Source organism: Pogoniulus pusillus, chromosome 1, assembly GCF_015220805.1.
Source record: "Pogoniulus pusillus isolate bPogPus1 chromosome 1, bPogPus1.pri, whole genome shotgun sequence".
Taxonomy (NCBI): Eukaryota; Metazoa; Chordata; class Aves; order Piciformes; family Lybiidae; genus Pogoniulus; species Pogoniulus pusillus.
The window spans coordinates 24,463,110-24,490,733 of NC_087264.1; the positions used below are offsets into that span (position 1 = coordinate 24,463,110).

A 27,624-nucleotide genomic window follows, 5' to 3' on the forward strand; every position below is an offset into this window, starting at 1 on the left:
TGCAATCACCCTCCACCAGGGAAGGGTTAACCAAGAACCTATCACTGTTCTTTTATACTACTATATTGCAGTGAGGACAAGAGAGAACATCACTGTCTGAGAAGTTTGAGAGTGGCAAAGCTAGGCTCAGTGCAGTTGAGTGAAGACACAGCATGTACACTGTGGAGTTCCTTGGCTTATTTGGGCTTTTAAAGAAGTTCCATATATACTACTCCAAGTCCAAGAGTCAAGTGGAATTTGAGACTCAGACCTTTGCAGTTTCAAGAGTAACACAGTTTCCCTTACAAGACTTTACAGCTTCATCAGCAGCTTGCTCAAAAGCAACTACTAATCCTCAGAAGAAGAGGCCAGTTATTCCTTCACTGGCCTGCAAATGCCTGCTCCCTCTCCCACAGCAGCTGCTACCTTCCCCTTCAAAGGAGAGGGGTCAAAACAGAGCAGAAATTCAACACTAACCTGATGCTCCAAAGTTTGACAGAGACTTAGTTTGTCCACATAAGACTCTGGAGCTTTCCATCACATTTGACATGTTTACTCATTGTTTGAAAGACTTGAAAATCCTCTTAAGTTACCTAATCACATCCTGTGGCAAGTTGAAGATGCTTGACATTCTTCCCTTCCCTTTCCCCACCTTTGGAGCACACCAAGTGTAAACATGGCACCAACCCAACTACAGCAGAGCCAAGTACCATTTAGGATCTCAAAGGAGTACCCTGTGCCCTCAGAGGTTAGCACAACACAGGAGGAGGTCCAGGCACTGTCCCTTCCCATCGCCTAACTGGCCTGTAGGATAGAAAGCACCAAGAGAGGCAGTGAAGGATGAGTTTGTTTTCTGTTCTCTCAGCTACAAATTTAGAAACACATGGCAGCTTCTTTGTAAAAGGAATTACCTGCCCACTTAACTAGGAGTGCTTAATTTACAAGGGGTAGACAAAAGGAACCAGTCTGATGTGGCATTTCATTCTTAACATGACTCACAGCTTGCAGAGATTCCTTTAGAGCATTCCCGCTCTGCAAATCCATGGCACACTACACAGGCTGCTGACAGTCCAGCACAGTACACTCACATGTGTTTAAGGGCAGGCTGGATGAGGCTGTGGGCAGCCTGATCTAGGGTAGGGTGTCCCTGCCCATGGCAGGAGGCTTGGAACTAGATGATCCTTGTGGTCCCCTTCCAACCCTGACTGATTCTATGATATGAGGAGCAGCTCAAGCAGGACTGCTGTTAACATTGTTGGTTTTCACAGAGAAACCCACTCAGCTGCTGACAAGCTCAGAGTTAAAAACAGCAGATCCAAGGCATGTACCTCTGTGGAAGACCAATAGCTACAGGCTTTGGCAGATGCACCTAAACCAACTGCTCAGAGAGGCTACAGAAGTTGCACGTCAGACGTAGCTACTGCTTTGCCACCACAGTATTGCTCCTCCCTATCCAGCACAAGAATTCAGTATCTAACAGGACTGTCTGGATAAACAAAGCCACAAAACTGTAATCAAGTGTAGTGTCATAGAATCAACCAGGTTGGAAGAGACCTCCAAGATCATGCAGCCCTGGCCAATCAACCAGACCAGGGCAGCCCATTCCAATGCCAATCACTCTCTCTGGCAAGAAATTCCTCCTGACTTCCAGCCTAGACCTCCCCTGGCACAACATGAAGCTGTGTCCCCTTGTTCTGTTGCTGCTTGCCTGGCAGAAGAGACCAACCCCACCTGGCTACAGCCTCCCTTCAGGGAGCTGTAAACAGACATGAGGTCTGCCCTGAGCCTCCTCTTCTGCAGGCTGCACACCCCCAGCTCCCTCAGCCTCCATACAATCTACCAGCTACTGCTTTTATTAGTGACTTCCAGAGGTAATTGCTCAATTTCCAGTTCAAAGCACTTCACACTAAGCATTGGAGAAAGCCATCTCTGAGACACCTTATCAATATGCTGCACGCCAATGCATACACCTCCAAATGGCACAAATGGCCAATTAATTATATCATTAGGCAGGCAGACTATTCAAGTGGAATTAAAGCATCTAATTAGCTTACACCAACAACATACTGAATGGAAGTTGAACTACTACATCCTTATTAGAAGCCTTGGTAAATTTAAAGGCAACCAGCAACAGAAGAAGGGGACAGAGTCTCAAGCTGTGCCAGGGCAGGTCTGGATGTTAGGAGGAAGCTGTTCCCAGAGAGAGTGATTGGCATTGGGATGGGCTGCCCAGGGAGGTGGTGGAGTCACTGCCCCTGGAGGTGTTCAAGCAAAGCCTGTATGAGGCACTTAGTGCCATAGTCTAGTTGACTGGCTAGGGCTGGGTGCTAGGTTGGACTGGCTGAGCTTGGAGGTCTCTTCCAACCTGGTTGAGTCTATGACTCTAAAGATCCAGATTTAAAAGGAGAGAACCTTGCAAGCAGTTTTCATCTTGAAGATTCCTTAAGGCATATTCCAGTTCTTCTCCTTGGTAGCAAGCAAGTGCAGACAGCCAATTATGCCACCAAACACACTCTTCCCTCCTCTAGCCACACAAACACCAGCCACCTCAGGTTTTACCCCCCAGAAGAAAGTGTTAGATTGCATTCAAAGCTAAGCTGTTACTTCAGGACATGAACCCAAGCGCTAGGAGCTCACACCTGTAGCTTACTTGCCCACACAGACCTCCAGCTGCTCCAGGTCCACAGATCTGTTCAATCTTCCAAGCTCTTGTGCATTTTATCTACAAGGTGTGAGGTAAAACCTGCTTTACCTCACACTGCTGATGTGGTTCTCTGCTCTTCGATTCTGTGTCTTGGCTGGCTTCCCATTTAGTGTCAGCCTGGCTGATTATTTTCTTAAGACCCAGGCTCTTTGAGAAGGGAATGATCAAACTCTTCTGTACTGGTCTCCTCAGAGAAGGTCTGTTCCCAGCATGAAAAGCTAAAAGCAGCCCCACATCTCAGCTCTGGAATGCTTGGCAGTCCAAAGCATTTCAATAACTCACGTTAGGAAGTATCTCCTGGATGTTTTCCATTGTTCCTCTTCAAACAGTTCCAGTCTGTGTCCCCAGAGCACGCACCTCCAGCTACCTCTCCCTGCAGAGCCAAGGCCTGTGTGTGCTATCTGTGCTTGAGATAACCCAGCCATCCCTCGTCCAGTTAAAGCCACTAGAGGGCTTTGACATTTACTCCAAAACCAAGATTCACAGGGAAAGCAGAGACCTTGGTATTGATTTTCTCCACTCAAACTCCCCTTTCCACAGGGATCACATCACCACTCATGCATAGACCTTCTCATGCTCAGACCCACTGCTCATGCATAGACCTACATGGAAGATATCCCACAGTGACCATAATTGCCCTAATACAAGATCTGAGTCTTCAGCTTAGGTCAGCAGATTCACCTCCTCGAGCCACAGATCACACCAAACCATCTTCCCACCTTGGCACACAGCTGTGCACATTGCTCAAGCTGTTGCAGTCTCACTGCCATTTCTGCACAGCCTGAAAGGTAAAAAAGAGGTTTCTGAGCAGTCTCCATCCCACATGCAGACAGCAGTCCTTGCTGCCTTCTCTTCTGGCTAACTTGGGGGTCAGCAATTGATGGCATTTACCTGGAGCTGAGCAATGCCTTTGACACTGTCCCACACCACATCCTGGTCTCCAAGCTCGTGACACATGGGTTTGATGAGTGGAACACTGGATGGATAAAGAACTGGCTTGATGGCTGCACCCAAAGAGTGGCTGCCAATGGCTCCATAGCCAAGTGCAGGCCAGAGACAAGTGGAGGCCCCCAGGGATCAGTCCTGGGACCAGTCTTGTTCAACATCTTTCTCTGTGACATGGACAGAGGCGCTGAGTGCATCCACAGCAGCTATGCTGGAGTGCACACTGCTGGCTCCTGTTGAGCTTCTCATCCACCAGCACCCTCAAATCTCTCTCCTCAGGGCTGCTCTTCAGCCTCTCACTGCCCAGTGTGGAGTTGTGCTTGGCATTGCCTCTACCCAGATGCAGGACCTTGCACTTGCTCTTGTTGAACCTCATGAGGATGGCTTGTGCCCACCTCTGCAGCCTGTCCAGGTCCCTCTGGATGGATCCCTGCCCTCCAGCCTGGCTGCTGCACCACACAGCTTAGACTAAATCTAGTTCATCACACACACCCGAGAACGCAGTTCTCTTCCCCTATCCAGGCAAAGGCCTTTCAGGGTATACACAGGGCCAAGCTCACCTATCAAAACCTCTTGAAGATTTAGTTTCTAGTGCACTGCAGATAACAATTCCATGTTCTGAGAATCTGCATCCTCAGCACTGGTCAGGCCACATCTGGAGTCCTGGGTCCAGTTCTGGGTTCCTCAATTCCACAGAGAGATGTTGAGATACTGGAACATGTCCAGAGAAAGGCAGAAAGGCTGGGGAGGGGCCTGGAGCACAGCCCTGTGAGGAGAGGCTGAGGGAGCCAGGGGTGGGCAGCCTGGAGAAGAGGAGGCTCAGGGCAGACCTCTTTGCCTGATTCTATGCCCTTGGGTGCTGCCCCATATCCTGTGTAACACCAGCTTTCCCAGGGCACCACACAGCAATGCCATAACCAATGCAACACAACCACACTATTGCAGAGGCTGCCTCCTGACCTGGCACAGTTGGTTAAACCCAAGTACAACACGCCGAGGTGTGCCAGCGTGGAGTGTCTCCAGGCCATCCACACAGCGCCACCAAATCCAGAAAATGGTCTTGGAAGATCACAGGCACACTGCTGCCTCATCTCTGGCTACTCTCTACCAGCACCCCCAGCTCCTTCTCTGCCTGCCTGCTCTCAGCCACTCTGGCCTCAGCCTGTAGTGCTGCTTGGGGTCGTTGTGGCCAAAGTGTAGAACCCTGCACTTGGCCTTGTTCAATCTCATCCCATTGGCCTCTGCCCACCCATCCAGCCTGGCCAGGTCCCTCTGCAGGGCTCTCCTACCCTCCCACAGCTCCACAACTGCTCCTAGCTTGGTGTCATCTGCAACCTTACTGACATGGGACTCAATCCCCTGCTCCAGATCATCACAAAAGATACTGAACAGGACTGTGCCCAGCCGATTGGGCAGGGCTGGGTGCTAGGTTGGGGATGAGCTTGGAGGTCTCTTCCAACCTGGTTGATTCTGTAACCTTCTACAGTTGTTGGCAAAGGTGGGGATCCTTGCATCTTTCAGAAGTAAACAATTTGGACCTACCCACCAGCTATGTACCCAGCATGCAGGTAAAGCACCCGGGCCAGTGGCAGGACAGAAAGGCTTTGCAATGCCAAGCCTGGGACAGACAAATCACCTCTCCAGCAGAGGTGTGGGATGTACAGATGTCTTTTAGCAGACAAGTTCTTGTAGACAGCTAACATGGATGTTGACAGCAAGCCCAGACACTTCTGATATTCAGTGATGGCTACACTAGGTGTAGCACAGGTAGAAAGTTCTACCAGCACAGGACTCCAAAGTGTTTGTCTGATAAGCAGAGAAATTCACTTTCAGCTGTAGTTAGCTCCCAAACCCTTAATTATTCTCATGTTGGTCTGCCTCATTTCACACTAGCAAGTAAACGACCTACTGCTGCTTTGAGACATACCCCACCTGAAGTGGTGGGGAAAAATGCCTCCCCAGTTAACAAGCTTTATAGAATCACAGAATGGTTTAGGTTGGAAGAGACCTCAAAGCTCAGCCAGTCCCAAACCCCTGCCATAGGCAGAGACACCTCCCACTAGAACAGGTCACTTCAAGGCAGCATCCAGCCTGTCCATGAACACCTCCAAGGAGGAAGCAGCCACAACCTCCCTGGGCAACCTGTGCCAGTGTCTCACCACCCTCACTGCAAAGAACCCTTTCCTAACATCCAGTTTGAACCTCACCTCTGCCAGTTCAAACCCATTCCTCCTCATCCTGTCATTACAAGATGCTGTAAATAGTCCCTCCACAGCCCTCCTGTAGCTCCCTTCAGATACTCGAAAGCCACTTCAAGGTCTCCTCAAAGCCTTCTCTTCTCCAGGCTGCAGAGCCTCAACTCCCTCAGCCTGTCCTCATAGCAGAGCTGCTGCAGCCCTCTCAGCTTCTTCATGGCCTCCAACAGTTCCATGTCCTCCTTGTGCTGGGGGCTCCAGAACTGCACACAGGACTGCAGGTGGGGTGTGAGGAGAGCAGAGCCAAGGGGCAGAATCCCCTCCCTTGCCCTGCTGCCCACACTGCTCTTGCTGCAGCCCAGCACAGGGTTGCTGTCTGGGCTGCACTCACACTGCAGCCTCATGTTGAGCTTTTCACCACCCCAGACCCCCAGGGCCTGTTCCTCAGGGCTGCTCTCAGCCATTCCCCACCCAGCCTGGAGCTGTGCTTGGGATTGCACCCACCCAGGTGCAGGACCTTACACTTGGCCTTGTTGAATGTCATGAGGTTGGCCTGGGCACACCTCTGCAGCCTGTCCAGGCCCCTCTGTATGGCATTCCTGCCCTCTAGCAAGTCGACTGTGCCACACAGCTTGGTGCCATCTACAGCCTTGCTGATGCAAACATCTGCAAGCTTTATGCAGAGCCTCAGCCTACTCTGTCTTTAAAAGGGTGAAGAAATGGCTTGCCTTACACTTCCCTGGAAGTAAAGTTATTCCTCACACATGTAAGACTGCTCTTACACTTGGCAGAAGTGTACAACTCTCAACACAAGTGGGGGTGGAGTAGGTGTAGTTTTCTTTTAGTAGACATTAGTATTTGTTCCTCTTCCCAGCTACCACAACTCAGGGCGAGTACACACAAGCTCTGCTTTTGCCAAGGAAGAACATTAACAAAAAAATACCCTCCCCAAAAACCTCAACTCCTTTTGGCCTGAACAGAGGCTTGGAAGCATAACTACGTTAGCATGGCTCCCATGTGTACTCTGCAGTACAAGGAAAGCAGTGTTTGATCTTTAACTTGCAGCAGAGACTTTGAGTGGTCTTTTTTCCACAAGGGTATTTTTTCACAAGGGTGACATAATGAGGCAGCATTAAAGTTCAGAACTAGCACTTCCAGACTTTGCTTGGAGCTCTTCAGTACTCTTAAGCTCTAAGGGTAGCTGCACAACTTGCAGTAAATCAGTGTTAATAAGTTATGTTATAGCCTCTTGCTTAAGACTAAATACCAGGGACTACTACTGAAGCAGTCATGTAAAAGCAGTCCACATATGGATGATGGGAGAGTTCAAGCAGCCTTTGACAGCAGGTAAGAAGCTGGGCTTGAGGCAGGACAGGAGTCTGGAGAAGAGAAGACTGAGAGGGGATTTAATCAATGTTTATAAACACCTGAGGGCTGGGGGTCAGGAGAGGGGGACAGGCTCTGCTCACTGCTCCCTGCAATAGGACAAGCAGCAATGGATGGAAGCTGCAGCACAGGAGGTTCCAGCTCAACACAAGGGGGAACTTCTTTCCTGTGAGGGTCCCAGAGCACTGCACAGGCTGCCCAGAGAGGCTGTGGAGTCTCCTTCTCTGGAGCCTTTCAAGACCTGTCTGGATGTGTTCCCATGTGACCTGAGCTAGATTGTGTGGTCCTGCTCTGGCAGAGGGGTTGGACTGGATGATCTCTTTGGGTCCCTTCCACCCCCTGACATCCTGTGAGCCTGTGCACCTACACTCAAGTGTCCAGTCACCAGGTGCAATCGGACAGGAATTATTGCTTTTATTATTAGCTTTTAAGAAGCTATTTAAAACAGTTAACCTTACCCAATTCACTAGTATGCTGCATGAAAGAAACAGCTGAATCTGTTCCAAGTGTCTTAGTTGGCTGACAACCAGAAGTGCTCAGCCAGCAGCAGCAGCAAGAGCCTGTTTTCAGCATGGGCCACCCCTACAGCCAGCTCAGGCTGGCTATCAGGAACTGAAGTATTATAATGAGCTCCTACAGCCTAAAAGCTGCTCAGCTTTCAAGCTAAATGAGTGCTTCATCCAGGAGGCTACACTGTCTTCAGTAGCTGTCCTTTATCCCACAACTGTCACTTGACCACCAAGGCAAGCAACTAAATCCAGCTTCAGCATTCAATTGTTATGCAAAACTGAAGTGTCAGTCCTGCCACAGGAGTGAGCTGCCTGGGTCTAGCACACAGCAGGCCAAAGCAACACACTCAGACATTAGCCTGGGTCCCCAGGCTCACACTATGGAGGCAGTGTAAAATGACTGTGGCCATGAATACTGTGTCCAGCTCTGGGCTCCTCAATTCAAGAGAGATGTTGAGGTGCTGGAAGGTGTTGAGAGAAGGGCAGCAAGGCTGGGGAGGGGCCTGGAGCACAGCCCTGTGAGGAGAGGCTGAGGGAGCTTGTTGATCCTATGATTCAACATACTTTCAGCAGGGAATCAAAGCATGGGAGCTTTGATTCTAGATTCTAATAGCTGCAGAACACAGATCCAGATGTTCTATAGACACTTTGCTAAGCTTCCAAGGTTGAAAAGTTTGTCAGGAATTACAGTATCTGACCCCCCTCATCCAGAATTACCAGGACCAGCAATGTCATCAACTGTGTGCACTTCTAAAAGGGAAAGGTGGAAAGCAAAGCTCTAGGGTTGGCTGTAACAATGCTGAAGCATCATGCCAAAACTTTTAGAGGCTCCACACTGAGCCAGAACTTGCAGAAATGAGTAGCACCCAGGTGCTGGAATTCCTCTGGGATTTAGCACTCATCATCCACCCAACTGACTGCAAGAGAACTTGCATCAGTACCCCATGACCTGAAACATAACGAGTGTTTAGAAACCAGAATCTCAAAGACCTTCAAGTAAGGTGATTATCCTTTCACCTCTCTTGCTAGACAGGTCACACACACCTGCAAATCAATTCTCCACAAGCAGGACAGAACTGCAGTACTCTGGAAGCAGAGAATCATAGAGCCAACCAGGTTAGAAGAGACCTCCAAGATCATCCAGTCCAACCTAGCACCCAGCCCTAGACAATCAACCAGACCATAGCAGTAAGTGCCCCAGCCAGGCTTTGCTCAAACACCTCCAGGCACAGCGACTCCACCACCTCCCTGGGCAGCCCATTCCAATGCCAATCACTCTCTCTGACAACAACTTCCTCCTAACATCCAGCCTAGACCTGCCCTGGCACAACTTGAGACTGTGTCCCCTTCTTCTCTTGCTGGGTGCCTGGCAGCAGAGCCCAACCCCACCTGGCTACAGCCTCCCTTCAGGTAGTTGTAGAAAGCAATGAGGTCACCACTAAGCCTCCAGGCTAAGAGGCACTGCTATGCAAAAAGAGGAGCACAACCTCTTCTAGGAAAAGAACCTGAAGGTAATCAATTTGAGGCTATATCTTTTGACACTGTGGGAGAAATGTGTGTTAGACTACATCTTGTCTAAGTTCATTTAGATGCATTTCCACCTTTCACATCAAAAACCCTGTGCAGCCTCTGTAAGAGATCCACGCAGCATTGAGAAGGATTGATAACAAGTTCACCATGACACAGCAATGTGCCCTTGTGGCCAAGGAGGCCAATGGGATCCTGGGGTGTATTAGGAGGAGTGTGCCCAGCAGATCAAGGGAGGGTCTCCTGCCTCTCTACTCTGCCCAGCTGAGACCTCATCTTGAGTACTGCCTTCCGTGTTGGGCTCCCCAGTTGAAGAGGGACAGGGATCTGCTGGAGAGGGTCCAGTGGAGGGCTACGAGGTTGATGAGGGGACTGGAGGGCACTGCCTGATGAGGAGAGGCTGAGGGACTTGGGGCTGTTTAGTCTGGAGACCAAAGGTGGGCCCATGAGCCAAAGTGGCAGCACCTCTGAAAACAGTTTGAAGGCAAAATGTCACATGGCAGGGAGAGGAGTGTAGGAAACCACAGCATGAACAAGGTCAGAGAAGGCAGTGCTCTAGATTCTTCTGCAGCCCATAGGTGAGATCAAGGTGTATCAGATACTGCCCTGCAGCCTATGGAGAAGATGCTGTGCTACAACAGTTAGCTGCAGCCCATGATGGAACAGGTAATTTTTGCTGAAAGGTTGCAGTCCATGAAGGAGACCCATGCCAGAGCAGGCAAAAAAAGTGGGGAAGGCTCTGGCAGCTGGGCAAGGTCAATCAATCGCACCAGCAAGCAGAAACCTTTCCAGCTGGAGATTTTAGGCACCATCCTCACTTAAGACAAGAACTACCCATGCCACTCAGTTCTGTGGATAGCTTAATGACATCATGGTTGTCATCAGAGATGACTGCAGCATAAGTAAGAAACAGGGATCATTTGAATTGACATTGATGAGGGCACAGAGCATCTGCTCAGCAGGTTTGCTGATGACACCGAACTTGGAGGCTTGGCTGACCCAGCTGCAGGCTGTGCAGCCATCCAGAGAGACCTGCACAGACCAAGAGCTGGGCACAGAGGAAGCAGATGAGGTTCAACAAGGACAAGTGCAGAGTCCTGCACCTGGGGAGGAATAATAAACTGCACCAGTACAGGCTGGGAGGTGATCTGCTGGAGAGCAGCCCTGTGGAGAGGGACCTGGGGGTGCTGGTGGCTAACAAGTTACCCATGGCACAGCAATGTGCCTTTGTGGCCAAGAAGGCCAATGGGATCCTGGGGTGCATTAAGCAGAGTGTGTCCAGCAGATCAAGGGAGGTTCTCCTGCCCCTCTACTCTGCCCTGCTGAGACCTCATCTTGAGTACCACCTTCAGTGTTGGGCTCTGCAGTTGAAGAGGGACAAGGATCTGCTGGAGAGGGTCCAGCAGAGGACTATGAGGATGATGAGAGGACCGCAGGGCACCACCTGATGAGGAGCAGCTGAGGGACCTGGGGCTGTTTAGTCTGGAGAAGAGAAGACTGAGAGGGGATTTAAGCAATGTATATAAACACCTGAGGGATGGGGGTCAGGCTCTGCTCACTGCTCCCTGGGATAGCACAAGGAGCAAGGAGTGTAAGTTGCAGCACAGGAGTTTCCAGCTCAACACAAGGGGAACTTCTTTCCTGTGAGGGTCCCAGAGCACTGGCACAGGCTGCCCAGAGAGGTTGTGGAGTCTCCCTCTGTGGGGACTTTCAAGACCTGTCTGAATGCATTCCTCTGATCTGTGCTAGATTGTGTGGTCCTGCTCTGGCAGGGGGTTGGACCAGATGATCTCCTTGGGTCTCTCCCAAGCCCTAATATCCTGTGATTTTGTGAAATCTAGCAAGGAAGCTGTCCCTGGCATAAGTTAGCAAACCAAGCAAGGGAAGGAGTCAAGAACTAAGCAAATGCAAATGATTACAGTTCTGTTTGATTTTGCCACTTTGACCCAGTCAGAGCACTTCTGTCTCTCCAGGAAAACTGTTGACCTTTGACTGATACAGAAACATCTGCCTTGTGTTTTCCTTCTCTAGCCTGAGAGTTTATACTGCAATTACCAGTGGATTCCAAGCTTCAAGACAGACACTTGCCATTTCTTCCTCCCTGATCACCTCTTTCCCAGCTTGTAATGTTTGTTGAATCACTGCCATTTAACTTTTAAAGTGGGATGACTTTATAATCTTAGTCAATATCCACACAGCCTTCCTCTAAAGGAGAAAACATACTTAAAGGAAAGCTCCCTACAAAGCCAGGCCCACCATCTGAAAGCAGATTGTCCAATTAAAACCATTTAAGCTGTGTAACCTCTGCATGCAGTGCCAGATTCATCACAGATGTCAGCCTACAACACAGCTAGCCAGATTCCCAAGAGCCAGCTGCATCCTAACCATCATCAACTGAGAAGATGACAATATATAACATTGGCTTCCCTCCCAGAAAACACCTCAGGCAGAGCCATCTCTCTCCCTAAAGTACCAGCAAGTTTCCCCTTTCCCTAAAATTCAGGAATCTAGATCTCCAAGTCAAGCACTCAAGATGAAGAGAAGCCAGACAGCAGCCTGAGGAGAAAGAAAATACTCTCCACTCTTCAGGAAATAAATTCTTCCTCAAAACCCCTTCCCCTGCCTTAAGGTTTCCTCAGAGTCATCAAATCCTGGCTGCAATTGAGCAGAGGGCATTAACTAAACAAGCTTCATCAGTGTCAGCACTTACAAATGCTGTCTTCAGTTGAGCACCTTGCTGGATCCAGTACTGACTCCATTCAGATGCTTTCTGTAAACAATGCTAGCACTGGTGTCAATCACCTCACAAGCACACTGATGCCAAGAGCTCTTGTATTTTGACATCAGCCTCTGCCAGTGAAACAAAAGCCACTAGCAAGTCCCACCAAAACAATTTTAGATAAGTATGGTTGTACCCATCAGAACACTGGCATGAGATTTAACAAGATTATCTCTTCTCACTTGATCCTAATTGGTTGCCTTAGGAAATGTGTGGATATGCATGAGCATTATGCTGCCATGCAGTGAAAAGCTGACATGCTTGGCTTAGGTTGTTTGCAGTAATTCCTAGGTTTGCTTTCTAATAAATACTAACCAGAGTACAGCCAAAGATAACACCCTGCTTTGTCCTTTTAATCTTAGCTGACCTCATCATGCCTATCAGCAACCTTCTGGCGCTTCCCAAATGCAAGTGCTTGTAATCTCCACGGCTTCATGCAAGGTGAAGACAAGGAAAGAGAAGTGAAAGTCTCTTCAGCTTTTGCTCTGACGTGCTGCACTTAATCCTTGCACTGGTTCCATCTCTACACCTCAGGAGAGTTTATCCAAGCTGAACAAACTGAAAGCAAGCATGTCAGGTGGAAAATGTATGTTCAGTTTAACTTGATTTACTGCCCCAGTGATTTCCAAAGAAAAGCATGAATTCCTGAAGTAGGACTCACCTTTGCCAGAAGGAAGGCTGCAGGCAAGGTTCAGCAAGAACTACCAAGTTCAGAACTGTTCTCCCACTCCTTGCCCTGCCTGAATAGAAGCACACACAGAGGACGTATCTTGGAGGGTACAAGCAGAATTTGACACGAGCCTGGACATAAGGAAAGTTAGTCAGAAGGCTTTCATCTATAGACACTCTCAGAGTGACACTCTCAGCAGGATGGTTAACTTGGGAGTACTTGTAGTGGAGGCTCCACATCTAAGGCCAGATGGGGACATCTTAAGGAAAGCAATGGGCTAAGAGTTGCACAAGACACCAGAGAAGGTATCAGGTTTAATAGAAGACCAGAGAGTGAGATAAGATACCTACTTTTTAACATAGGGAGCTCAATACTCCTGGATAAAGAAGAAAACATGCTGACAGATGAAGTTAGTCCTCCTCTTTGGGACTGTTATTCACCTAACAGCACAAGTAAAGCTTCAACTACAATCAAATCTTTGCAAACTGCATGGGATTTTCCTATTGATCCCTTCCCATCTATTCTGGAGCTCCTGGTGAGGAGGAAGTCTCTAGGTTATGTGAAGCAACTGTAGCAGCTTCTTTGGGTTTATCTTCACACCACCAGAACTAGAAGCATATCTTGGAGGTAAATTCTTAGAGTTCCAACAGGAAACTTCAAAACTTGGTTTACTTCTGACACTCAACAGCTATTCAAGCTAGATCACAATCTCAACACATACTTGTCTCATAACTGGGGCACTTCCAGAGATGTTGAAGGGCAAGTTTTAAGAATGCTCAAATTTACTCAAGTGTGACAGATTTTTTTCCCCTCCTCTTCTTCCCCCACTCAGTTCCCATTTCAGCACCAAAATACCCCAGTGTGCTAGTAAACATACTTAGCTTTGCTGAAGTTAGCTTCACAGATGAAACTCTGTTTGGGAGTTGGAACTTTTTAACTACTTTTATGCAAGAACCACACAAATGAATCATGGCAGCTCCATTCTCCCAAGAAAAGAGCTAACATAGCTACACATCATAGGTGTTTATATGCTGACAGATGTTACAAACCCGAGCAGATGAATTAAGGTGCTTTGTCCTGTGGGTGCTTTTCCATCCAGAGCAGAAATCTGCAAACCACATATTGCAGAATGTTTGAGCAACAGCTAGTTTCAGTTCCAACACTGCTGCCAAAGTGCTTCAGGTAAAGAAGGCCTCTTTCTTTTGTGGTAAAGAAAAGCTCATCTTCTTTCTGTTCTCAGTCCAGGTAATTTAGAACTACTTTAGGTAGCTATCATTCACAATAAAACTCCTGACATTCAGATAGCCTCCTTGGCGACAGACAAAGATGTGAAAAGCATCACCAGCCCCTAGTTTCACACTGATGATGGCCTCCCACCTCCCTTCCCACCCACCCTCAGGAAGCACCTACACTTGTGACAACATGGCAAAAATTTCACTTGCCTATTTAAAGCTTGATCAGCCACCTTAAACAGAATCCTGATTTTCAGGGTGTGGACAACTGACAGGCAAGCTGTGAAGTTCAGGGGAGTTCCTGCTGCTAGGCTTTAACAACTTCTACAACATTTAAGGGTGGTAACTTAGGTGCCAGCTCAAGTCTAGCAGAATACAGGAGGCTTTATGCCAACACACTTGGTATTTCAAGTGAACCGAGGAGAGGACAAAGCCTGGTAGCCTTGGAGAGCTTAAGTCTTCCACAGCCAGTAGAGTCAGTAACATGCATAATTCTTCAGAGCCAACTGGCCTACCTCAACATAAGAGTCCCTAATTGGACAGAAGAAACAACACACCACCACCACACCCTGCACAGTAAAGGGTTTAACCATCACCAGAGAAGTACATTTATATTCATTTCGTAAGTGTCTCTAGAAACTGCAGCTACTGCTCCTTCCACAGTTACAGCTGAAACTAGGGAGAGTAAAATTTCTGTTGGAATGGGCTGCCCAGGGAGGTGGTGGAGTCCCCATCCCTGGAGGTGTTGAAGCAAAGCCTGGAGGAGGCATTTAGTGCCGTGGTCTGGTCAATTGGACAGGGCTGGGTGCTAGGCTGGACTGGATGAGCTTGAAGGTCTCTTCCAACCTGGTTGATTCTATGACTCCAAAGCAAGTACAAGCCCAGTTAGTGCTGCTGAAAGAAGATACTGCCTCAGTGCAGCAACAGCACTACCAGCTCTACAGAGCAAGCAGCAAACTAAAGCCTGTGGAACACAGCTTTGACTTTCAATCCTAGAATCACACAATCAGTCAGGGTTAGAAGGGACCATAAGGATCACCTCGTTCCAACCCTGCACCCAAGGGTATGAGTCCTGCTCCTAAAACTCCTGGCTGTACCTTTATAATAGCAAAGATGGGAAGTTAGCTTGTGGACACTGACAAAGTGAGAAGAATGCTGCCAGCAAACCTGATAAAAAAAGCCTAACAAGTGTCTTCAGTGGTTACCCCCTTATGGAAAGCATGAGCCGTTCACGAGGTGGCATAGCCACCACTGAAACAGAGCCTTCCACCCTCAGCTATGATCTACTCATCCACCATCACTTCAGATTTTATCCAGAAAGCTGCAGGACAGCTTCTCTAGAATCATCTGAGGCCTTTAGGTACAGCAGCCAGAAGCATCATTCATCAGCCAAGCAGTAAACCCATGAACTTGCACATAGGTGCAGTGCACTGCAAATAGCCTGTTCCACAGAAACCACTCTCAAAAGCTAAGTTAAACTTCTAGCTGTAATAGATTTTAGCATAAGTCTCAGTGATTCTCCCCCTCTACTCCGCTCTGCTGAGACCCCACCTGGAGTACTGCACCCAGTTCTGGAGCCCCCATTACAGGAAGGATGTGGATGTGCTGGAGCATGTCCAGAGAAGGGCCACTGGGTTGATCAGAGGGCTGCAGCAGCTCTCCTACGGGGACAGACTGAGGGAGTTGGGGCTGTGCAGTCTGGAGACAAGCAGGCTTCAAGGTGGCCTTACTGTGGCCTTTCAGTATCTGAAGGGGGCCTGGGGAAGGACTTTTGAGGCCCTCAGGGAGTGACAGGACTGGGGGGAATGGAGCAAAGCTGGAGATGAGTAGGTTCAGGCTGAGTGTGAGGAGGAAGTTGTTGAGCATGAGAGTGGTGAGAGGCTGGAATGGGTTGCCCAGGGAGGTGGTTGAGGCCCCATGGCTGGAGGTGTTTAAGGACAGGCTGGCTGAGGCTGTGGGCAGCCTGCTCTAGGGTAGGGTGTCCCTGGGCATGGCAGGGGGCTTGGAACTGGCTGCTCCTTGTGGTCCCTTTCAACCCTGACTGATTCTATGAAATATTTCAGATGCATTGCATCTAATTGAGGCCAAATAACCACCAGCAATGGTCCTGAAGAATCCAGCTGGCTACAGCTTACTAACAGCAGAAGACATGGCCACAGTGCTGCATTACTGCCCCACGCCAGATCCCACACAGAAGCACAGAAATAAGCAGGTTGGAAAAGACCTTTGAGATCATTGAGTCCAACCTATCACCTAACACCTTCTAATTAACCCATGGCACTAAGTGCCTCATCCAGCCTCCTTTTAAACACCTCCAGGGATGGTCACTCCAGCACCTCCATGGGCAGCCCATCCCAATGCCAATCACTCTTGCTGGGAAGAACTTCTTCCTAACATCCAGCCTGAACCTGCCCTGCCACCGCTTGAGGCCACGTCCTCTTGTTCTGAACTCCAAAGCCTTGGAGGTGGACAGTGGTATTCTTTTCAAATTAGAAGGGTGGAGCCTAGCTCTTCTAGACTATTTTCAGATGAAGACAAAACAGCAAGCAAGAAGTCAATCCCCAGAACTCTGCAGAAAGAAGAGTTCATTGCAAGAACAGCCCTGCTCATTTGATACATGTAACTTCGCTATGGACCGAGAAGTACTTCACTTCCACTATGACCAAGAAATGCACACAGTTACAACTCACCCTGCCCTTGCAAGTTTGGAGCAGATCATGCTCCAGTGTTCCAGACACAGGCAATTTTAAAAGCTGCTTTTGCACACAGCTTTATCTATTTCTGCCACACTTGGCTGCCTGCTTTTAGGTACAGCAGAGGAATATGCCAAATGCAAAACTCAAGGCAGAAGCCAATGAGACTCACCACCATTTTGTATGGTAACTAGACCCAAACCAGAAGTAGCTGCTTGGCTGAAACAGAAACCCCTTTATGTGGCTCATATCCACAATCTCCAACTCAATTAATATCCTTCGCTTGGAAATTACACCCAAGGGCTTCTGGCTTTTTAGTTCTTAACTTTTACATCATTCCACCAAGCATCTGTTTAAGCCTAAGTGCAGACTGCATGTAAATCTGCTTCAAAGAAATGGGAAGGGAAATGGTTTGATGTACCAGCTACAAGTAGGCTCTTTAATCTTCATGCTATTCCAATCTATGCTGCAACAAAAGATTATCATCCTATCTGCTTCTGAGGAGTGTGTAGCTGGTACACACAGAAGCAAGATCTAGAGATAGTGCACATCTGGACATCTTCCCTAGGCATGTGTCCCTGTTGAACATTAAAAGGATACCACAACCTTTACCAGGTGTTTTCATTTCAGGAGGCTTCCTTATCTATTTGATTCCTAGTTTGTCCCCCTCTGTAGAGAGGGAGCCACACTGCCGCTCCTGCAGCCCAAGAGGCAGCCATCAGTCTGCCCAGCTCCACGGCAGCCACAGAACAAAAGAGAGTTACCTTTACACTAAGGCTGTATAGGACTGCTTTAATTTACTGACCTGCCAGAGCCTATGGTACTAGAATGACAGCTGAAGGTCCAGATGATCTCATGGTTTGAGTTCTCTGTGCAGCCAGAAAAACAGTTTTTAACCCAGTATTCTGGAACTCCCCAGGAGTACAGCATGTGCACTGTGCACGCAGGCACCACAACAAGCTTGAGTACAGCCACTACGAGAGTGGACTTTCCTCACTGAAAAGCAGAGGATGGCTTCACTCTGCAATTTAAGGAACTGGACGTGGAACAGGGAAGAGAACAAGGATGGATAACATTTTCCACATCCCTTCTAGTCTGTGACCTAGCTAATGGGAACAGAGGACTGGTAGCCAAGAGAAACCCTGAAACAGAATCTGTCCACTAAGTGTTTGGAACCTCTCCTCCCTGCTTGAGGATCAGCACTTCCCTCTGGATATGATTCCAATTATCATTAACTGGACCAGCAGCCAAGAAAATTCTCAGAAAAGCAAGTTAGTTGATCTGTCCTGCTCCCCTGTTTTCCTAATTCCTATGCACCTTCACTTCCACTTTCCATGATTCTTTCTCTCTCAGAAGCTCACCCATGAGAAAGCCTTTATCTTCACCAGCCCCTCAACCCCAGCTTTAACCAAGTGTCTCAGTGTCACAGAAGAGCATGCATCTTCCACTCTAAAAAGGGGGAACTTACATTATTGCACTTTGTCACAGGACTCAGGCAGGACTGTTGGACCAAGGCTCTTCCAGCAGTGGATCAAATCCAACTTTAGACTGACCTGAGCCAGTTTACATAGGTTGCCCATCCATTGCACAGAAACAATGTATGCAGATAGCTTGCTTCTTTCCCCAGAGCCACTGCATAGCAAAGGGTTTGGGACAAGGCAACCCAGAGTACAGAATGATGCCACAATGTGTAGCTCCTCACTCGACTGCTGTGCAGTGTGGGCACTCAGTGCATACTATTGTTTCGCTCACCTGAACAAATGGTCTCCATCTGGAGTCAGTAGCTTCTCAGCAAGAACTCCAGCTCCATCCCAGGGGAGGAATCTGGGTGCCCATGGCAGAGCAAGCTACCTGCCTACACACCAGTTTCTGTATGGCTTCCTCCACCTGCATGGAGAGCCTGCCAGCAGCATGGATGGGTAGCTTGTCTAGGTTTTACTGCCAGACTCCACTTGACAAAACCCTGAGCCAACATTTAAGGCTGAAGCCTCCATTCCTATGGTAACTAGTGATATTTTCCCAACTTTAGGCACAGGTGCTTCCCCTCAAGGTCCAAGTTTGCTCTCATTTCTCACCTACCACTCACTTCCTTGCACAGCTACACACCACACCAAATGAGAACACCTGTCAGAGGGCCCTCAAGAGCAGCTGGTTCAGCCACAAGCCAGTGGGAGGCAAGAACGCACAAAGTCAACATGCAGGCATGTCCTCCCAAGCAGGCTACAGCTGCCAAACTGTCAGGGAGGTCCAACAGTGCAGGCAGTTGGAGACTTATGGAGGCTTCTGGGTCATTGCTTCAAAGAGAGAAGCACAACTGCCCCAGAGAGACCAGCACATAACCATCCGAGAGGACAGCCTTGCCCTTGCCTGCTGCTCCAAGGGGCTTCTGGCACCTTAGAATCACCCAGTCAGGCCCAGCTCAGTTTGAGGGCTGGCCTCAAAGGGTCACAGACCAGCATGTATCCCTTCACAAAGCAAAGTCTGCTTGCTCCCAGTTGCTCCCCCCCACAGTGTAGGGATCATGCTTACAGCACGCAGGTCACGCATGGACTCGGACAGTTCATGTTTTCCTCAGAGCAGTTCTTGGAGAGGGTCATAAATTTGTCTCCTCAGTTGCATAAGGAATTGCACTTGTCAGTGGGCAGGCCTGATGCACCAGGCAATGTTTTCTTCACCAAAGGAGCAGATGATTCCTAACAACGCTCCTGAACGTCACTGACTACCTACAGCGTTACCACAGCATCCCACAGGTGTCAAAGTGGCACCAGCAGGCTACTCTGATAAGGAGAAAAGCCATCCAGGAGAGGAGCCGTAAGCCTGGTATCAAGTTAGGGCCTCATCCTGAGGGAGCTGACTGCTCTCAGGCTGAAGAGCTGCTGACAGCCGACACGAAGTCACACACAAAGAGCTGCTTTGTACAGTGGGTGGTTGTTTCCACACTCTGGTGTGGCTAGCTAGGCTTTCCTCGTGTCATTCTCCAACAGCTACAATGCTTCAAAGAAAAAATAGAAGGAAAGAGGGAAAAAGGCAAAGCTGCACTCTCAGTCATCACCAGAAGGGCTTCAGTGCCAAAACCCTTTCTTCTACAGGCAGTGAAGCCAGCACACAGAAGGCTTCACAGGGCTCACGTGCAAGCTGCTGAACACACACCTTAACTGCCCACCTAAGAGGCACATCCTAGCAACTTCCCTGTGAAAGCAAGCATCTTATGCTGACCTTAGCTCCAGTGCAGAGGCAATTCACCAACAGCAACCACAGCCCTCAGTGTCAGGGCAAGAGCCTCACAAGGGGAAGAGCTTCTCCAAGCAGCACAGGGAGCTTAGAGTCCTACCAATGCAGCAGCAGTAGTCAAGCTTGTGACAACGAGAAAAAGGTGTTCAGAGTTTAAATGCAAGGCACAAGATCTGCTTCTCACAGGCCCACAGGATGTTAGGGGTTGGAAGGCACCCAAGGAGATCATGGAGTCCAACCCCACCTGCCACAGCAGGACCACACAATCTTGCTCAGGTCACACAGGAACACATCCAGACAGGCCTGCAAAGAAGGAGACTCCACAACCTCCTCCTTGTGTTGAGTTCTCTGCCAGAACTTCACTCCATGGCAAAGCAGTAAAGTACCACGACTGCACTCACCAAGCTTGGTACAAGATCTGCTGTGCCACAGAATCCCTGAACAACATGGCAGCACCAGAGAGCTTATGGCAGCTGCAGGGGAGCTCTGACTGGAAGCCCATCACACTGCTGCACAGCAGTCGGCACAGCAGCCTCCAGGGGTTAGCTTCAGTTTCACCTGTATTGCCTCTTCAGCTTTCAACACAAGCCTGAAATTTATTGTGCAACACTTAACTGCACTGGCAGATGTGCCAGCCCCAGAAGAACTGGAGATTCAGCAGCCAAGCAGCAGACAAATGGGGATTTGTTTGTTTAGGGTTTTTTTTTTAACATAGTAATGTCACAATTAGCTTGAGATGGCAAGATAAGAACATCTGAGATATTTAAACAGCACTATTAATATTTCAGAGTAACCATACCACTGCAACGAAGTTTACAGTCATCTTACCAATTGCTTCAGGCCACCTGGAAATGAAAGAAGCCAAGGCAGCATCTGCTCCGCACTGATGGCAGTGAAGATTACCTTAGCTCATGACTACCGCTAGAAACTTGAAAACTAGCCCAAGAGGTTATCACTGAACGTGTTCCACCAGCTACAAAGCTTGCCGCCACCACCGGCAGAAACAGCCCAGCAGCTTCTGCTGCTCTATCAAACCTTCCGGGGGCCAGAAACCTCTCATGAGCAGCAGAGGTCACCGATGGGACTGAAATATTCTCACAGACAGCTCAGAAGCTCAGGCAGTTCATGGGATCCCAGGATGTCAAGGGATGGAAGGGACCCAAGGAGACCATCCAGTCCAGCCCCCCTGCCAGAGCAGGACCACACAATCTCACTGAGGTCACACAGGAACACATCCAGACAGGCATCCAGAGAAGGAGACCCCACAACCTCTCTGGGCAGCCTGTGCCAGTGCTCTGGGACCCTCACAGGAAAGAAGTTCCTCCTTGTGTTGAGCTGGAACCTCCTGTGCTGCAACTTACACCCCTTGCTCCTTGTGCTATCCCAGGGAGCAGTGAGCAGTGAGCAGAGCCTGTCCCCCTCTCCTGACCCCCAGCCCTCAGGTGTTTATATACATTGCTTAAATCCCCTCTCAGTCTTCTCTTCTCCAGACTAAACAGCCCCAGGTCCCTCAGCCTCTCCTCATAAAGCAGTGCCCTCCAGTCCCCTCATCATCCTCATCGCCCTCCGCTGGACCCTCTCCAGCACATCCCTGTCCCTCTTCAATTGTGGAGCCCAACACAGAAGGCAGTACTCAAGATGAGGTCTCAACAGGGCAGAGTAGAGAGGCAGGAGAACCTCCCTTGATCTGCTGGGCACACTCCTCCTAACACACCCCAGGATCCCATTGGCCTCCTTGGCCACAAGGGCACATTGCTGTGCCATGGGTAACTTGTTAGCCACCAGCACCCCCAGGTCCCTCTCCACAGGACTGCTCTCCAGCAGTCACCTCCCAGCCAGTACTGGCACAATTTAGTATTCCTCCCCAGGTGCAGGACTCTGCACTTGTCCTTGTTGAACCTCATCTGCTTCCTCTGTGCTCAGCTCTCCCTTCTGTGCAGGTCTCGCTGGACATCAACTCCAAGACCACACAGAGCAAGTCAGATAGTAGAGTGTGCTTTCCTTTCTAGACTAGAATCTGCTGATCCCACACTAACATATTGGAACATCATGTTTCACTATGCTCCAGGTATGAACTAATCCTGATCCTCAACACAGTTGCATAGTGTATAAAAAGCAAGTCAGCCCACCTACTCTCATACACATCAGATCTTAATGTTAGACAGCTGAATTCCCTAAGAACAAGGAGAGGGACAAAGGACTAGTGTACCTCTATATGAAATTAAGGCTTCCACAGAAGCAAGAATATGTTGCCTAACCAAAATAGAATATCATTGCTGTCTACAACTACCTGAAGGGAGGTTGTAGCCAGGTGGGGTTGGGCTCTTCTGCCAGGCAAGCAGCAACAGAACAAGGGGACACAGTCTCAAGTTGTGCCAAGGCAGGTCTAGGCTGGATGTCAGGAGGAAGTTGTTGTCAGAGAGAGTGATTGGCATTGGAATGGGCTGCCCAGGGAGGTGGTGGAGTCACCGTGCCTGGAGGTGTTCAAGCAAAGTCTAGGTGGGGCACTTAGTGCCATGGTCCAGTTGACTGGATCGGGCTGGGTGCTAGGTTGGGCTGGATGAGTTTGGAGGTCTCTTCCAACCTGGTTGTTTCTATGATTCTATGATCTTTAGCCAAAAAGTATTTGCCAGATGAGTAACAAATCTGTCCTGTTAGTGGTACTTACTCCTTCATTAAAACGAGTTCTCCAACAGTAAGGACAACTAAGACATTTAAGTGCTTTGGTTGTTACTTGTCACTGTAAAGCTTGGAGTAGTTCAAAGAAAGTCAGTCACTGAAAGCATTAAGTTCCACTCTCCTGTCCTTCATCCTGTTCATTTGGAGTCCTTTGCTTTATATTTTTACCATATTCCCTTCCTTAATTTCTTCCCACCACGAAGAGCAGCCTCACCAATTCGAGTGGAATATGTCCACAGCCACTTGCTTTGTGGCACCTGCCCGGCAGGGCTGCAGTGAGAACACACACCAGATATATATGAGTGCCTCAGCACCAGCTCCTTGCTCCTCCAGAGGGACTGGCAAAGCTACAGGAGCCTTCTCAGCAATTTTATCAGGGTTCTTATTTGGAGTTCTAACTAGTAGCCAGAGGTAGAATTCACACCACTCCATGGCACTCGGTGCATCTGGATCTCTGAGGATCTTCACAGTTTTACTATCTGCTGCTTTCCCAACAGCACTGAAATAGAAGGTTGCCTCAGCTCCACCTAGAATGCCTCTCAAGGAGGGATATGGTATGTTTCCATGCACAAAGCTAGGAAGAAAGTTAGTGACTGCTCCACCCTCCCATTTCTTAGTTCTGTAGAGTCACCAAGAGGTGCAGAACCCCAAATTTTCCATAAATCCAAGCCTGCTTCTAGGAATCGTAGTATCAGCCAGGTTGGAAGAGACCTCCAAGCTCATCCAGTCCAACCTAGCACCCAGCCCTAGACAAGCAACCAGACCATGGCACTAAGTGCCCCAGCCAGCCTTGGCTTCAACACCTCCACACACACAGACTCCACCACCTCCCTGGGCAGCCCATTCCAATGCCAATCACTCTCTCTGACAACAACTTCCTCCTCACATCCAGCCTAGACCTCCCCTGGCACAACTTGAGACTGTGTCCCCTTGTTCTGTTGCAGGGTGCCTGGCAGAAGAGACTACAGTTGTGTTCTGCTCCTCCTGCAAGTGCCCACCATTCTCCTGCCTGAGTATTTGTCACTAATGCCATCAACAGTTCTCTGCCATAAGTGGAGCAAGTTGGTGACGGTCACACACCATACTAAAAATGCAGGGGGCCTACACAGACCTATCTTTGAGCTAGAAAGACAAAGGTCAGGGTTTATTGTCCAGATAAGGGGAAACAGAGCTTAGTTGCACAGTCTATTTAGTCTGCCATAAACAGTACTGATCAAATACACTGCATGGCAAGAAGAGATGCAAGTGCCAGCCCAGTCAAGCTTCCCACTTACCCCTTTAGAGTCAAAGAGGGGAAATGGCACTTGTCACACAACTCCAGGTGCCATGCCAACAGAGAGAATGTGACTGGAAAGCAAAGCTGGATTGTCTTTTTCCAGAAGGCAACACCTTTCAAGTGTTTTCTAAGCATAGTGCTCTTCACAGCTACAAGAGCAGAAGTGACCAAACAATTGCATGAGACAGCAGAAGATTTGCTGGAGTCTGTCAAGGGAGGAAACGTGTCATACAACAGCCTTGGGCTTCCAAGTTATTTCTAGAACATCCAAGACACTATTTCACTTGAGAGAGTTATTGTTTAGTGCCAGTGGGCCACAGCATATGTACGAATGCCAGGTGTTTTCTACAGGTCATTGATACTTCCCAAGTGTCATGCCAGTGCCCACAGCTTTACTGTAAGAGGAAACAGCAAGCTTTGTACATCTTCTCAGAGCCCAAAGTACTTCAGTAGGCCAGCAGGTACTAGATGCACTTGTTAGTTACTTTGGCATTCAAGCAATCGACATACCACACTTCATCCAGATGCTTGGTCCCTTATTGGCATAACAGATGTAACAGGTACCTGTTTCTTTTCAACAGTCTTAGTTTTTCATCAGCTTCTGCAAACAAGCAGCAAGCCCTACCCCTCCACTTGCACAGCCAGAGACAGTCCTGGCTGCCCAGCTTAGCAGCAACACCACAGCAGTAAGGCAAACACCAGGAGGAAGATCAAGAACTTGCTTCAGACATTACTGCCGCTCATTTAAACTCACTGAGTAGGATTTAAAACTACCATTGACCTTTAAAAGCATTTCAGCTCACAAACAGCTTAGTTCTGGTGCCTACCATACTGGACAGAGCGTGAAAGGGCAACCCCATCACATCTAGCAAGCAAACTTCTATAGGATCACACCCCAGAACTGCAGTGACACCCCCCACACCCCTCACTCAGGCTGTGTTCCTGACAAATGTGCTCCTTATCACAATTCAGCATTAAAACCCACTGCTCTAAGTGGGTAATCATCATTAAAAAAATAAAGACCTTTCTTGTGCATGTTGGACTCTAAACCATGGTAACTTTATGCTAATGACAACCTTACTGGGAGTATCTGTTCACTAGAAGAGCTGAAGCTCTGGGGCTTAAGATATCAAACAACACAGTTGCAAACAAATATGCTAAACTCTCCACCTTCACATGGGCTTAAGCATGACACTCAGAATGGTGAGAAAACAGGCTTCTGGGAAGCTCAGAGCCTTCCATTTAAGAGCTTGCAAGTTAAAACTGTAAAACACAGAACTGCAGACATTGGTGAGGCATATTCTTCCCCAGCCACCAAGGGAAAAAAAGGCAAGTCAGAGGAACAGCAAAGTTGGTTCACTTACTCCAGGCAAAAAGTAAATCAGTAGTCCTTTGTGTATGGCTTTCCACTCTCCTGCAGTAGCTCCCTTTCCAAAGACAGCACAGCACAGGGAGCAGTTAAAACGCCTGGTGAAGTGCAGTATATAAAAATGGCAAGTATAGAAGCTGTTTGACAAGCAGGCTCCTTCTGCAATTATTCACTGCCATCAGGAATTTTCTGTTTTGCTCTTTGTTTCACTTGCTCTTCATCAAGGCATTTCGGTACCATTGCTGATGAAGGGCCCTAGTCATCCAGCCAGACTCTACATATCACCTCAAAGCTCCTCTCTGTTTGGCACCGCTCCAGTGTGGAAGTTTATGCCCGATGTCAGGCAATACAGATATATGCACAGGCACCCTTATGTTTCCCCATCACTTAAAGCAGGTTTCCAAGAATTTATGGCACACACTAGTTCTGATCTGCCACGTTCCAACGGACGCCGCTATACATCTGGCCACAAAAGAAGCTACAGAGCACAGCTGAACACAAGCACAGAGATGCCTCCAGTATCATTTCCCTATCTCTGGGAGGCACTCAGCAGCCATCTCACTCAAACAGCTCTTCCATTAAAAACAAAGAATAGAGCATTGCACTGAAGTCCCTTACTGCTATGCTCGGGCTGAGCAGAGATTCCAAAGACTCCCGGGAGCTCTTGCCTAAGCGTGGTGTAAGCTAATTAGGTACCACATTTCATAGCAATTTAGAGTGATCGGTCAAGAATGAACGCGGTCAATGCATCCAACACGCCTGCCGAGAGATCAAGTTTTTCCACTTCCCCAGAGCTGTGCTTTCAGCAGAGCATTGGCTGAAGAACAGCTACTGTTGTGCAGCTCTGTAATTTAAAGCTCTACTGCTACTCCGTAGCGGTGCTGCAGCAGGAACATTAGCTCTCGGGGAGGACCATATTTAGAAAAGATGTTGGGTTCTCCCCCAGAGCAATGTAAGAGTTTGGTAAGTGAAATTAACTGCCCCAGCAAGAGTCTCAAACATTGTCAGATTAAAAACACAGCACTAGACTCCTACGGGGCTAAATCTGGGCTGAGGGCACGGAGCTTTATTGCAGGGACCCATTTAATCCCTACTTGGGAACAGAAAGGGGGGGAGCCACCAAAATCATAAAAGAGAAGTCCTAAAGCTATGTGCTGGGAGCAGGGGCTGCATTAACTGCGGGAAGAGCACAATAAAAACCCAGCCTGCCAACCTCCCCCCTGCCCGTTGGTGGGTGGGGGGGTTGTTGGTTTGGCTTTTTTTCCTGCAGTAAATACCAACCAGTTAATACCAATGCGCACACTTCATGCGTCCAGCCGGTACCCGGCTTTCAACGAGCGGGGAGGCCCTTGGGAGGATCGCCGACCGCGGGAGCCGGGCGGGAGGCACTGGGGAGCGGCCCGGGGGTCCCCGGCAGCCGCCGCCGGGGCTTCACCTGCGGCACGGGGATGGCGGGTCGGGAGAAGGGCAACCTGCAGGGCGGAGTGGGCAAGAGAGGGGTAGCCCCGCCGCCGGAGCGGCAGCTCAACTTACCCGGGGCCCCGTGGCTCGGTGGCCGCGACCCTGAGGCAGATACACCAACAGCAGCAGCGCCAGCAGGAACGGGCGAGCCCCCGCGCTGCGCCAGGCCCGCGGCACCATCGTCCCTCGGGGGAGAGCAGGGGAGTAGCGGCGGGACTCCACCGGCGGCGGCTCTCCCGGGCGGCTGCCCCTCAGCCCGGCTCTGCCCGCTCCCGTCGCGGCAGGTTACCCGCCTCGGCCATGGGGATGCCCGTTATAAAGCCGCGGCGGGGCGGAGCCGAGCGCCACTGACTGCGGCGCGCACCTATCGCAGCGCGGTCTCTGGGGGCCGCAGCCAATTGCGAGGGGGCAGCGCTGTCCGCCCCGCCCCGCCGCCGCTGCAGGGCGGGAGGCGGGAGGCGCAGGTTGGCCGCGGGCGGTGCGGTGCTGCCGGCGAGGGGCGAGAGAGGCGGGCACCGGCCCCTGTCCTCAGCAGCTGACGGCGTGCGCGGCTGCCAGGCAGCCCCGGGACTGGCCCCGCGGCGGCCGAGGTAGCAGAGCCGCGCAGACGAGTCAAGTAAATGAGTTAAGCACATCTGGCGTGGGAAGTTGGTCCACGCACAGCTCTCCTTCGGTGCGGCGCTCTCGGGTCGAGGCTGCTGGAGAAACAAGTTCTCGTCTGAGGAAGTGTGGGTCATCTTGTCACCACCATACCAGGGCGCAAAACTGGCTGACACGCAACCACAGACGCTGTCTGCCCCCGCTTTCCCAAGTCCATAAGCAGCCCCAGGAGCCGCTGCTCTGCAAAAGCCTAACGATGTTGTTGCAGAGCTGATGTGCTTGGGGTCTTGGGTAATACACACCTTGCAGCTGGAAAACCATCCCCAGGTCAAGTTTGACATCTGTCGTGACAACAAGCCTTAACATCTCCAGAGCCCTTGTGGAGAAGC

General features: G+C 49.6%; 1 protein-coding gene across 4 annotated transcripts in view; it reads right to left on the reverse strand.

Annotated features, from left to right (window-relative positions):
* The window catches only part of SMOC1 (SPARC related modular calcium binding 1), a 167,395-nt gene extending 140,460 nt beyond the window's left edge, over positions 1-26,935 (reverse strand). For all 4 annotated transcript variants that reach the window (XM_064144178.1, XM_064144187.1, XM_064144170.1 and 1 more), the window contains exon 1: positions 26,708-26,935. In XM_064144178.1, the coding sequence (XP_064000248.1) occupies positions 26,708-26,815 (108 nt within the window). In that variant the 5' untranslated portion in view covers positions 26,816-26,935. The remainder of the gene's footprint in view (positions 1-26,707) is intronic.
* Positions 26,936-27,624: the final 689 nt, after the last annotated feature.